General features: G+C 37.5%; 1 protein-coding gene across 1 annotated transcript in view; it reads left to right on the top strand.

Annotated features, from left to right (window-relative positions):
• LOC149206165 (CLP protease regulatory subunit CLPX1, mitochondrial-like) overlaps positions 1–14,209 on the top strand; it is a 192,923-nt gene that overhangs the window by 90,215 nt on the left and 88,499 nt on the right. The window contains exon 4 of the mRNA XM_089395328.1: positions 4,699–4,755. Coding sequence (XP_089251454.1) covers positions 4,699–4,755 — 57 coding nt within the window. The remainder of the gene's footprint in view (positions 1–4,698; positions 4,756–14,209) is intronic.

Consider the following 14,209-nt stretch of genomic DNA (forward strand, 5'->3'; position numbering starts at 1 on the left):
GTTGCGATGAACGAGGAATATGAGTCAATCATGAAGAATGATGTCTGGGATGTGGTTCCTAGACCCAAGGACAAGGCAGTGGTCACTTCAAATTGGCTCTACAAGTTCAAACATGGAGTTGATGGAAGTGCTGAAAAGTTCAAGGCCAAATTTGTTGCTCGAGGCTTCTCTTAAAGGAATCAATAGACTACAATGAGATATTTGCACATACCACCATTCATTTGATTATAGCCCTTGTTGCCTCACAATGATGGAGCCTACACCAGATGGATGTCAAAACTGCCTTCTTGAATGGTTCGCTTAAGGAGGAAGTCTATGTGGAACAATTCGAGGGGTTCGAAGTTCAAGATCGTAAGACACTTGTATGCAAGTTGAAGAAAGCTTTCTATGGGTTGAAGCAAGCCCCCAGGACTTGGTATGAGAGGATTGATAGCTATCTTATGAAGCAGGGATTTACAAGGAGCGATGTTGACCTGAACCTATACTTCAAGGTTGAAAATGACAAGCCTCTCATTTTGGTCCTTTATGTGGATGATCTCTTTCTAATAGGTGATGACCCTCTCATTCATCAATGCAAGAGGGAGTTTATTTCCGAATTCGAGATGAAGGACCTAGGACTGATGCACTACTTTCTAGGACTGGAGGTCTGTCAAAAGCCAAGTGAGATTTTTCCTCATTGGAGCTGGAGTTTGGTGGCATTTTGCAAGGCAGAGATTGAGGAGATATTTTGGACTGAGTTTATCTATATCTGGCTCTGCGCAGAGGCCATTGGACTATGATTGCGCAGGAGTTGGAGGAAGTAGAGATTGGGGGAGTTAGTGACTGAAGGAAGGAGTCATTTCTAGAGGATAATTTTGTAGGAGCCTCAGAGGTATTTTAGCGAGGTTTTTGGGTTTCATGTAGCAAAGATTTCCCTGTAGTGTAAAAAACTAGTCAATTTGGGCAATTCACACTTTTTGGGGGCTTCCAAGTCAGCGGGAATTAACTCGATATTTTTCTGGGTTTCTGTGGGTATTTGGAGGAGAGATGTAGAAAATTTATGATCTGCACCTTTAATCCAGATTACAAGTTCGCATGTGTTTCTTTAGGCCCAACCCACATGTTTTATTATGCTAATGTAAATTTTAGTATGCATGATATTATAAGAGTACTTTTACTATTTTTCACTTTCCTATCAACTGAAAATTAACACAATTTTGGCGAGCATTCACTCATACGAGACACTTATTTTTGGTCAAGTTTGTTAGAAAATCAGAAAGGCAATAAAGGTTTTCTTGATCTTGATAATTACTTGTGATGTTTCTTATTATTACAATTCTTTATATCTTCTTTCTTTAGTTCATCAAGCAATTACCAAAAGTAGCAACACATAAAAACAATAGACACCAGATGTAGGCACATGCCAGGGCAAAACTGTCCTCGAGGGGAAAACCTAGTCAAAATAATTCTTCCTTTCAATAGTATTCTTTGAGACTCTTCACCCTAGACCAAGACCAAACCTTACCTCCACACCAAGTCAGCCTCTCAAAATTTTGACCTCTTTCCAATAACTTCGACTATGCAACAACATACGGCAATTGGCAGCTTCCGACAACATTGAAACTTGGAAGACTTTGATCGCCCAATCTAGGACACGAAACAGAGAGAGAGACACCAAAATTTCGATTTTACTCTTCTCCTTAGACTTCCCCAAACTCGCATTCACTTCAGCTTCTCGACAACAGATTTCACATCTTTTCCCAGGTACAGGAGAACTTCACACTTCTGCCCAACAAGAGATTTTCGCACTTCTTCCTAGCTACAAGAGAATTCGAACTTGTGAGAGAATGATGCACCAAATGAATTTGATGACCTTCCTTTTATAGGCTTCTTGTGGGGTTGAATAGGGTCCTTAGGCCGACTTGATCTTCTCTTACGCCGAGATGGTGTGGAGGTTACATAATTCATATTTGACTCAATACTTAACCTTTTTACATGATTCAAAAGCCCAAAAAGTGTCTCCTTAAATGTACAATAACTCTATAGAAAATTTTTAAATCCTAGAGTCCTCAATGGGGACTTTGACGTAAAACAAGGTGACCCAAGCATGAAACCCATGCTTTAATAAGTCACAACAATAGTAATAAAAATTCATTTCTTTATTATTTTGACAAGTACATTACATAATGACTCAAGTACATTATTGAAGACCGAACATAGTTACATTTTCTAACAAAATTGACCCTGGAAAAACCCCACAGCCTCTTGGGGAAAATCGGTCTTCACAGGGGGATTTTATTACTTAAGAAATTATAAAATAAGTACAAAAATTCACTGTACTTATCTCCCTTTTTCTGCTATAGGCTTAAATGCAAATTCTGGAAATTCGTGCCCACTGAAATTTCAGATTTCCACAAAATTTACATGCCGAGAATTTTAGCAAATTATCTCTGCCCAAGTCCTTGAAAATTGTGCCCAGAATCTGCCTCGAAAACAACACTAAAGTCTGCCTTGTTTTCTGTGCAAAAGGCTGATTGTACCCCCTTGAAATTTGTGCCAAACAACTCTTGAAACCTGTCTCGAAAATCATGCTACCTGTAGGTCATAGCCCTGAAATTCGTGCCTTGAATTTCTGGCCAAACCACCGCTGTTCCTCCTTGAAATTTGTGCTGGTCTGCTCTTTGATTTTCGTGCCTCTTTGATTTCTGCACTGTTCTCCTCGAAATTTGTGTAGCCTCTCTTCTAGATTTTTGTGCCTCCTTGAAAATTGTGCTGCAAGTACAACTCCCTCCTAGAAATTCGAGCCCTCCTTTCTCTGCTGCTATTTCTCCTCGATGAAATTTCTCCTTTTATGTCTTCTCAAGTGTGAAGTGAAGAATGAGATCCCTTTTTCCTGTTTTATCTCCTTGGAAAAGATTGAATCCCTAAACCTAGGATCCTATGGTTGAGATTTAATCTCCAAATTTCAAGATGTGTGGTTGAGATCAATTCTCCCAAATGACCCCTTTCACACATTGACCCCATCACTTAAGCGTCTCCTAGTACCTTTTTCAAGTTGTGTACCTTTTTCTATTTTTCTTATAAAGTGATTTTTCGACTCACTTTAATATTAGAAAAACACACTATGTACGTTACACATAAAGTCATTTTATAAAGTACAAGTGACTTTAATATTAGAAAAAGTACATGGTACAACACTTCTAAGGATGTTTTCCACCCATGATATTAATATAACTCATAAATGTCACCAAGACAAAAGTAATTAATATGTTCACTAGGCTAAAATGGATAAATGCCTCGTAACATTTCTCCTTGGTACAATTTCCAGCAAGAGGCCATAGCTGAATTTTAAAAATTTTCTGAGCGGTATACAGGGCAGAATTCCAATAGGGCGTATATCTAGCTAGAGAGCCATTTACACCTGCTTTGGAGGGCTTCTTCATCATTTAGATTCAGCCCAAACTATTTCTGGGTTTTTGTGGTTTTGTGGGAGGAGTCCGAGGCTAAATTTTCAGGGCATTCCGAGGAGTATTCAGCCCACATATCAGCATTCCAGCCAATAGCCCGCTGCAAATTATTTCTAGGTAGTGTGTAGGTCACTCCGGGGACACTTCCGCATTTGGGATTGGGCTATCTTTTCTGGGTTTTTCTCAGCTTGCATAGCAATCCCAGGTTCTATCATTTCAACTCATTTTATGTACCCTCTTCTAGTGTATTAATAAAATGGCTCAGAATCTTTTGCTGGGGTCTATGGTGCTTTACATTGGGTTGTGATTCTTGATCTATTTTGCTGTTCCTTGCATATTGTTTGGTATTACTGTTAATTTTCCATTAGGAATACTACAAAGTCACACTAAAAAAATGGGTTCACATGTTGCCCTAGCCTAAGGTAGAAAAGCACTAGGAAACACCTCCTTGGTACCTTTTTCAATAGACAGTTTTAGTACAGGACAAAATTCGTAAGACTGATTGTATCAGAAATTTAAAATTCATGTTGTTGGCTTCATGTTATTAAATTCAATCTACATCTTTTTAGAATAATTGTGATTTTGCAATGGTTTTGGCTCAGTTAAGTTGAATAATTGCAACAGGGATTTAATCTATCAAACTTTTAAGATAATATTGGAAACATAGAAATTTGAAAGAATACGCTTGTTCATATGGTCGTTATATTTTCTTCAGGCAAGTCCTCAGTTTTGACTATGAGGTTGTAAGTCCTCGTAGATTTTTCTTATTGGGGAAACATGTGATTGTATATTAAGAGTTGTGTAGCCTGCCTTGCTGTTGTGAATCAGCTAAGCTCCAGTCTATACCTAGTCAACTTTAATCAAGCATTCATGTGTTCATATCTATTTTTCTAGATTATTAAATAAATTGTTCTGACTCTTTCAAATGACGTGCCTTTAAAATGTTTAGTTACATAGTTTTAATCATGGATTAATTGAGATAGACCATAGTTCATTTTCTTATTTAGATAATGCTTCTTCGTATGCCATATTCTGTTTAATAAAATATAATCCATCTCTAGTTTGGATGGAGTCTTTGGCAGTCTCTATCTATCTGCTATGTTGCACTGGTGTTTGTAGAATAGAATTTCTGTGTGGAGAGTTGTCTGTATTGGAATACATATTTGAAATAAATATCAGTTGGTATAGAAATGCCATTTCGAAGGATTGTGACTTGTAAAGGATTGCAATTTAACTTAATTTGCAATTGCAGGTTGTAAATGTTCCAGAAAAGGGAGCTCGCAAACATCCTCGTGGTGATCATATTCAGGTGCATTTGTCTTAGTCACATATGTCTTTATCTTCCATTCTTATCATTACGTAGCATGATCTGGATGCTTGTTACTAGAACTGTAATGGGCATTGTTTTGAATTGATTTTTTTCTGGGAGTTAACGAATTATAATCTGTCTGCTAATGTTTTATTGTCCAAAGATTCAAGCTAGTGCCCTGACGAGATCATAGATTGGCTTAGAGTTATAAATGTTACATCCTCATTGTATGGAAATTTTAACAATCAAAAGTGTGATGATTGTCATTTTATCAAAAAAATAGGACAAATCAAAAACTGTTGCGTGTGGTTGAAATAGCAGATATGAACAAAGCATATTGACGTTATCAAGGAATAGCATTAATTAATAGTGTACTTGGATAATTTAATTCGGTGAAAGTATGCACACATCTTCATCCAATTTATCATAGCCCTTTCATTTAGCGTTTGGTCTCTATAAACAAAATTATTCTTTCAATTTTTTTAGAAGTTGATAGAAGGGTTTCTAGCGGTACTTATATGTGTGGGATTCCATTTAGTGCTGTTCGCTTACCGTAGTGGAACAACATATTATACAAAAGTCCCTATTATGAGAAGTTTAGCTTTAGCTAACTTTCAAAGGATAAGAATCTTGTTGAGAGGTGATGAGTGAATGTAAAATCTGGCTTGAAGGGATCTACGCTTTCATTCTTTCTGATTGTCATATAGACACTGCCTAGGCCCTTAGTGACTCACTGCTGCACCAAATGGTGCATTGCTCCATCAAATGACGCTATTCTTATTTTTGTTAGATACTGATCGTTATATGAGACGAATACAATGGTTATTACAAAGCTTTGATGGACACTATTGAGAAAATTGGACCCTATTGCTGGTGCAAGTTGTCTGAACCTGTTTTTACAAGGTTGCAAGAACGGTGATGGTGAACATGTTCTGCTACAAATTTTTGATTCTATATATAGTCCACGTCTTGAGTCTTTCTCTCCAACAAATATATATTCAAATGACTTAGATTGCTCAACTTGTCAAGGAGTGCAGGGAAATGGTTAGCTTTGTCAGAAGCCACCTCTCAAGCTATATCTAGAGAGAGCTCCAAATTAGTGTTGTTGAAAGTAGCTGAATCTATATATTTTACCTTTTTCATTTTGATGAAGTGTTTCATAAAGGTCAAACAGGCATTTCGAACATGGTTGTCAGAAAAATGTGGGTCTTTTTGAAGGAAATCAAAGACCAAGAAGGCCATGCCCTGGTGTTGCCTTGCTGTTCACTGAATTTATATTAGTAAGTAGTCTTGGATTCCCCATCATTAATACTCCAACATCTAATTATGTATTTACTTCAACATTTTATAATACCTCTAGGCTCTTTTTAATTGAACTTTAGAAATATTTCATAGATGTCCTTTTATATCTGTTGATAATATATATATATATATATATATATATATATATATATATATATATAATTTTTGTTCTTTTCTAAAATCACGATTTACATCCCTTGATTCGAATTTTAACTTTCCTGTGAGTTGAAACTTCAGGAGTAAAATAAGAGGTTCTAATTGCCCTTTTTATTTACCTCTTAAACTTTTAGTTAAATAGAATTGCACCCTTATTCTTCCAAAATGACGACAGACTTTCTTTTACATACAGAAATCAGCAGTTGGTGGCTGTGGTATCAATGAAATAGTGTTAAATATTATAAATTCCACACACTGTATGAATGGAATTAAATGGCAGTATCAATAGGGTAAGAACAATGAGTATTCTGCAATTTAATTAATGTCACGGTACGAACATTAATTCAGTTGTAATTCTACGATGTATGTACATTATAGTATGGAATTCAATTATGACTGAATGAAATGGTGCAGATGGTATGACATATCACGTATTTCCTTAACTGTGACTGTACAGATGGTTGGATGGGTACCTATGCAAATTCATCTGGATGACAGGGTGCGATAAAAAAACCATTTTGTATGTGACGGACTGTATGAAGTAGGGATTTCGTGTTTTGTACGACAGATTGTATGGCGATAGAAATTTAATTATATTGCTAGAAATTTGTATTGATTTTTACAGCCCTCAATAATTGCATGTCAGTTTAATTAAATAAATGTGTGGCATAATCAAATGTATGGAGAGCAGATGATCTATGATAGGTATGGCAGTGATAGTTGATACAATGTTGGGTGGCAATTGTGGTACAACGGATTTGGGCGGCTGCAGTTGATACAGTTACAGGGGATGGTATTATGGATGTAAAATGATGACAGTTGATGCACTTTGCTCTTGCGCTCCTTCGTTATTTATTTATTTATTTTTTAAATAAATTCTGCAAACAGTTTTTTCTTCAACCAGATATTCGATTGTAAAAGGTCAGGGGCCAAAATCAGAGAATCTTTGAAAAATTATGTGGTCAAAAAGTCCACAGTTGTATTGCTAAGGGAAACAAGAATTTTTTCTTGATGAAAGGTCTAGTGGGCATTGCTGAGATCAGATGTGGCTCTGTTACCAAATGTGACAACCAATCTGTCTCACCAACTAAATATCCAAAATATGTAGAATACAAAAAGATCATTTTATGATAAAATAAAAATATGTTGAATACATGTATGAGAAATGTTATGATTGGATAACAAATGAGGGCCTCATATAAATGCCTAGGCGGGAGTTTCCTTTGATTAAATTCATGCCCTTTTATTAGGATGTGTCCCTTCACTAATTATTAATTATTATTTATAATTTATTGATATTTTTGTATTTATATTTATTAAACATTCTCTCCCAAGTTTTATGGTCCATATAAAATTCTGAAGTCAAAAGGTTTCCCAACCACCCCATAACAGACCTCCAATCTAGACTAATAACCATCTTTTCAAATGGAAAATCTTACCCAAAGAAGATGATTCATTGAATGATGAAGTTTTTCGACAAGAAGAAGAAAGAACCTCCAATCTAGAATAGTAATGAAGTATCTCGTCAAATGAATGAACTTACCAAAGAAGATGCTTGATGGAAAGATGAAGTTTTTTGACAACATCATTCTTGCCAAAGCATTGAGGAAAAAAATTCTCTTAAGGGGAAGCCAATGTAACATACATAAATATATTATTATTATTATTATTAAAAGTGCCAATTGTCACATGGTCCTTGTGAAACTAAGTCACAGGACACGTCCCCTAGGGTCCCGTGTCTCGTATTTTGCGTATTGGACACAAAAACGGCCCAAATACGTGTCCAATACGATTTTTGACGTTTTCTAAAAATAGAATACGTATTCTACGTTTTCCCTTCGTGTCATGAATTTAGAAGACGCGTATTTGGTACATCGAATACCGTTGCACTAACGTATTTCGATTTTTGAATACGTATTGGAAAAAAATGCGGTTTATAACGTCAGCGTCGGTCTATTCTGGGGTTTTTTTTGGTTGTTTGGAGCCCACCGGCAGGGTTTTTATACTTACATTATTCTGTAACAGTAACAAGCAGTTACGCAGTACTTCTGGAGTTTTGATTTCTAGTGTCTGCTCAAGGCTCCGATAAAGGGTTTCCTGACTTTCCTCTTACCATACGAAGACTGATTTTTGTATTTTACAAACAAGTATAGGCTGTAGCCTATAGCTAAACAATGAGGGTAACTTTAGATTCAACGTCGCTGTTTATACAGTTTCCCCACTTCACCGTTACAGTCCCATATGAGATTCAGATATCTGTGGCTACAAGAGACAAATCTCCATTCGTTGGATTCTGAAGGACAGCAAGGCTATCTTAAAGGCCAGTGAAGAAGTAATTCACCTTTGTGGATTGTTTGAGCATGAAAAAGAGGCCCTCGGTTCACTAGGGTGAGGGCTAGTTGAGTAATCAAAGTCTTTATTCCATACAAGACTTCATTGAAACCCTAAAGAGAATGCAGATTAATAACTGGACAAATCTGGCTCGTTTTTGGCAAGGCAGTATTTACTTAAGTAAATTGGCTCCCAAATCTGTGATTGGCATTTTTTTGTTCATTAATTGGAGCTATCTCTGCGGTCTCATTTAGCAACTTTGTAGTGGATCTAACCAAGTACTTCAAGAGTGACTCACGCCTATTTTGAAGGAGATGATGACCGTCACTTTTGCCAGACAGTGACATGCTTCTGCACATATAAATATATTTTTAAAAGCAATCTAAACACAGTGACAGTGTGACACACTGATATTAATATAATTTTATAAACTGTCAAGACTCAATACTAAATAGTAAATACTAAATACTTAAATCCATTGTGAAGAGAGACATCAACAGAAGTGCCTAGCTAGAGCCATGTGGGGAGAAGAGAGGGCACACAGCCAGGGGTGCCTAACACTGGCAAATATTTATGAAGGGATGGCCTGTAGTCCAGAATAGTGTAACACCATTGCACCTGTTAATTTGATTAGATAAGCTGCAACCTGCAATTTAATATGGATAAAAAACTATATTTCGGTATATATATATATATATTTTATTAAATATATATAAAACGTGTCCCCCGTGTCCTGTTTCCAGGTCGCTGCGTTTCGTATTGAATACCACGTATTTACGTGTCCTCCGTGTCTCGTGTCCTCGTGTCATGTGACGTAGTTGTGAAATCATCCATTATGTTATTATATCTATCCTTTTACACACTATTGGTGTTATTTTGTATAAGAGATTGTACCACTTATTGACAAAAAGTCAATGAGGGTCATCAACTCGGGAAATTAACAAAACTTGGAAAAATATGGCAAACCTTAGCAAGGATAAACTCAAACCTGAAAAAAGTTGGAACAATTGACAGCTAGAAAAACTCGAAAAAACTTTGGAGAACATAGAGCTATTTTCAGCACAGTGTTGTAAGCCGAAATGGAGGAGGAATTTACTGTTTTTGCTACTATAATGGATGGATCAGTGTTACTTGGGAGCGGGGGCGAAAGCGGGGAGCGGGAGCGACATTTTCAGAAGCTCCTGGTTTGGGAGCGAATCCCGAAGCTTTATATATATATATATATTATATTTTTTTATATTTTGCTACATATATGTCAACAAAAACATGTAGATTAATGAATTAGATATAAAAAGAATAAAAAAACATAGATTGAACCACATAACAACAATCATCTAGAAGTTATAATCTTCATCAACCAATGTTACTTGGGAGCGGGAGGGGAGCGGGGAGCGGGGAGCGGAAGCGGGAGCAGGAGTGACCATTTTCAGAAGCTCCCGGTTTGGGAGCGAATCGGGGAACGATTTTTTAAAAATATATATATTTTTTATATTTTTTAATTTTTGATACATATATGTCAACAAAAACATGTAGAATGATGAAATAGACATAAAAAACATAAAAAAACATAAATTGATCATTGAACCATATCACATCAATCATCTAGAAATTATAATCGTCATCAACCATGTCCACAAGTTAGTAAAATAAATATTACAACTGCAACATATTGAGTCTTATAAATCATGATTCATCAAATTCAATATTAAAGTTTCAACTTCAAGCTTTCAGAATTGAAAATTCAATAACATTTATCATCATTGATCACCAAAGTAACAAGTTGTACTTGTAAGCCAAGTTTAACCATTACAAGAAGTAATATCGAAGATATTTCTAAGTCCTAACTTCTAACTGTTAACATGATATGAAATGTTAAAAATTTATAAAATGAAACATGAATAATGAGATGAAATGAAACAACTTTAGTCTTTCACAAAGCATCATATTCATAATTCACAATCATTACCAATGAGTTATAATTGCCAAGGCCCAACTTCAAACTTCAAATTTTCATTGTCACAGTGATAGAATGTTTACAAAAAATATCATAATGTCATAATGATATGAAAGAGTCAAGAGTCAAGAGTCAAGGACTCAAAACTCAACAGTTATGAAAACTAAAGTCTAATAGAAACTAAAAAAGACAAGTAAACTGTAAATCTACAAGTGGCCCTTGCCACGAGAGTCTCCAGGAGTATAAGCAGGTCGTGGTGGTCTTCTAGGAGTCTCCCGCACAGACCGACGACCAGAACTAGAGCCTCCACGCGAGGGTGTCGATGGAGGTGGCATGGCTGCTGCAGCTGCTTCATTTTCATCCCGTACAAGCTCCTCTTCTAGTTCTTCCATATGTACAATGCCATCCTCCAAATTGTCGTCCTCAGGGTGATTGTCCCAAATTTTATATGTGGGATCTTCATTAGCCTGATCACAGTAATGGCTCAACAACCTCAAGTTGTAGTGCACATAAACCAAGCTTTCTGCTCGGTTTTCGTTGAGCCTGTTTCTTTTCACATTATGTATATAACTGTAGGTGCTCCAACACCTCTCTGCAGAAGAAGAATTTACAACTTGTGAAATAACTTTTTTTGCCAATTTTGGCAAAAGTCTGTGGCCGCCATATGTTTCCCACCATGTGAGAGAATCAAATTTATCTTTGTCGTCCATTGCATGGAAGTTACCATACAAACCACTGCCAGTGAAGTATCTGCCTATTTCAAGGCGCACAGCTGCACATTCCTCCCTGTCAGGCACCAACTTTTCCAATGCTTCCAGATATCCTCTAGTTACCTCTTGATCTAAATGGGGTTTGGTCCTAACACCACCCCCTGCTGCAGGTTTGCCCAACCAAGATTCTGAGTAGTATTTTGGCGTAAGGATATACGCCAAGCAATGTAGTGGAAGGTTAAGCCTATTCCACCATTCACACACACAATCATGAATCAGTTTGTACAAGTTGGGATCTTTATTATGAACAATGTCTTTTATTTCCCCCAACATGGTATCCATTTGCTCATACACCTCGCCAATCACTGGTTTGTCTGTATCTGCAAACCGAATCATGTTATAAATTGGCTTGGTGAAATCCAATATATGTCTCACAGTTGTCCAAAACTCCCCATCAAGAGCGGCCTCCTCCACCGTTTCAAAACCTGCCATGTCAGCTACATTTGTAGCCCTTTCCTTTAACACCTGCCAATGTGGACTTGATACCATGCTAGCTAATGCCTCTCTTACCTTCAAAAGGCGCCTGAAGGTGAGGTAATAGCTACCAAATCTAGTCCTCGCAATCTTCAGCAACTCCAATCTCGAGTGACTGCGGAAAAGGCCATGGGTATTGCTATGATTTGTAATAAATTTTATCATTTTTTTTCCTTTCTTGTACAAATCACCAATCCATTGGTATTGTTCATTTTTGTTTTTGACAATATCATGCAACAAAAGGTTGAATGTGTGAACCAAACATCCAGACCAAAATATGTTCGGGTATTTATCCTCAATAATTGCTCCCGCTGCCTTACAATTAGGAGCATTATCAGCGATGACTTGGATGACATTGTATGGGCCAATACGCTCAATTGTTTCAAGCAATGCTTCTGCAATGTTGATAGCGGTCTTGAACTTGTCTGAGTAATCATGTGCAGCTAGAAAGATGGGACCACTTCGGGACACAGCAAGAACACTTATCAATGGCTTGCCTTTTACATTTGTCCATCCATCAGATACAATGGACACCCCATTGTCAGTCCAAGAACTTGTCATTTTATTCAAAGAATGTGATATTTTTGCTTTTTCATGATCAAGGCCAACAGTTCTTGCCTTGTCATACCCAGGGTTCTTGTATCCTTTAGGGGCATCATTTATGGCAGAAACCATTTCGTGCCAATAAGGTGAGCGTAGAACATTGAATGGTATCCCACATGCATAGAGGAACGTGTAAACTTTTGAATCCACATCATTCCTACATCCCTCATCAAGGAAATCTGATATGGTTCTACGCCTTAACGATGATGACCCTGTGCCTCCATGTCCATATCCACTGCCTTGGGAGGATGCTGAAGGAGTTCTTTGTGATGGTGAGATTGGTTCAAAGAAACCCCTTGATCTTTTTGTTCTGTATTGGGCGTCCTCCTCTTCCTTTATGTATTTGGCTCTATCTGCTGTTGACACCGCTGCACAAGTTTTGATTCCTATTTGTTTCTCTCCATCCCATGGCCTTTTCCCGCAGATGTGTCTTCTAGCACGGGTGTATGAGCATGTGTAATCAGTGTTGCAATGGGGGCAATGAAATTTAGTGGTTCCACCCCCTCTCCCTGTTTCAGCCCTGTGAACATATTTCCACAATGGAGTTTGGTCTTGTTTAGTTTTTTGAGGGTCATGTTCACCCTCCTCCACCTCCTCCTCACTGGGGTTTTCACCCATTTGACTTCCTCCGGCTTCTTCATCCACCTCTTCAGTTTCAGGCCCCCTCCGTTTCCTACTCTCCACCACCATAATAACCATAAAAGGGACCAGGAAGAGGAAAATGCCAATAAATATCCCCAGGTCCATGGTGTTTGATGTTTGTAGGGTTTGAGTCTTGAATCTGCAAATTAATTTAGTTTATTGGGATTAATTCATTTAATTTATTAATTTAATTTAAATACATGATCTTTAAACTCAAACAACTAAATTAAACTAACCAAATTAACTACCTAACCAGCTAAACTAACTAAATGATTAAGTTACTTACCTCTGCAGGCTTGCTCCTCGCTCCTTGGCACTTGCCCCTCGCTCCTCAGCTCTGGCTCCTTGCTCCTCAACTCTTGCTCCTTGCTCCTTTGCTCTTGCTCCAGCTCTCAATCTCTTGCTCAATGAAGTTGAAATGAAATTTTTTTGGCCCATTGGGCTTATAAAATAAAAAAAATTTTCTAAATTTTTTTGAAATTTCGGGTCCGGCGGATTTTTTTTTTCCTCCGAACCGCTCCCAGCCCGTCTAAAATCGCTCCCGGAGCGTTTTTTAATGCCCGGGAGCGATCAGGGAGCGATCGCTCCCCGATCGCTCCCGGGCATTAAAAAACGCTTCGGAGCGCGGGAGCGATCGCTCCCTGAATCGCTCCCTAACGGACTAGGGAGCGCAAATTTTTTTACGGGAGCGCGCTCCCGAAAATCGCTCTCATCCGAGAGCGATTTTGGGAGCGCGCTCCCGACCTGCTCCCGCCCGGAGCGCGCTTCGGAAGCGGGTTCGAAGGGGGGGGGGCGCTCCCCCGCAACACTGTCATCAACCATGTCCAAAAGTTAGTAACATAGTAACATACAACATATTGAGTCTTATGATTCATCAATCTTAAAGTTTCAAGCTTTCAAAATTCAATATATAACATTTATCATCATTGATCACCAAAGTTGTATTTGTAAGCTAAGTGTAACCATTACAACAAATAATATCTAACATGAAATGAAATGAAACAACTTTCAACTTTCATGAAGCATCATATTCATAATTCATTACTAATGAGTTATAATTGCCAACTTCATGCTTAAATTGTCATATATTGTTTAAAAAAATATCATAATAAATATGAAAGAGTCAATAGTTATAAAAACTACTAGAAACTAGAAAAGAGAAGTAAACCTATTATCTATTTCTTATGCTTGGGCCTCTTGCCACCATGAGAAATGTCTAATT

The sequence above is a fragment of the Pinus tabuliformis genome, chromosome 1_2 (assembly GCF_031772625.1).
Source record: "Pinus tabuliformis cultivar Carrire ecotype Pingquan chromosome 1_2, CPIR1, whole genome shotgun sequence".
Lineage (NCBI taxonomy): Eukaryota > Viridiplantae > Streptophyta > Pinopsida > Pinales > Pinaceae > Pinus > Pinus tabuliformis.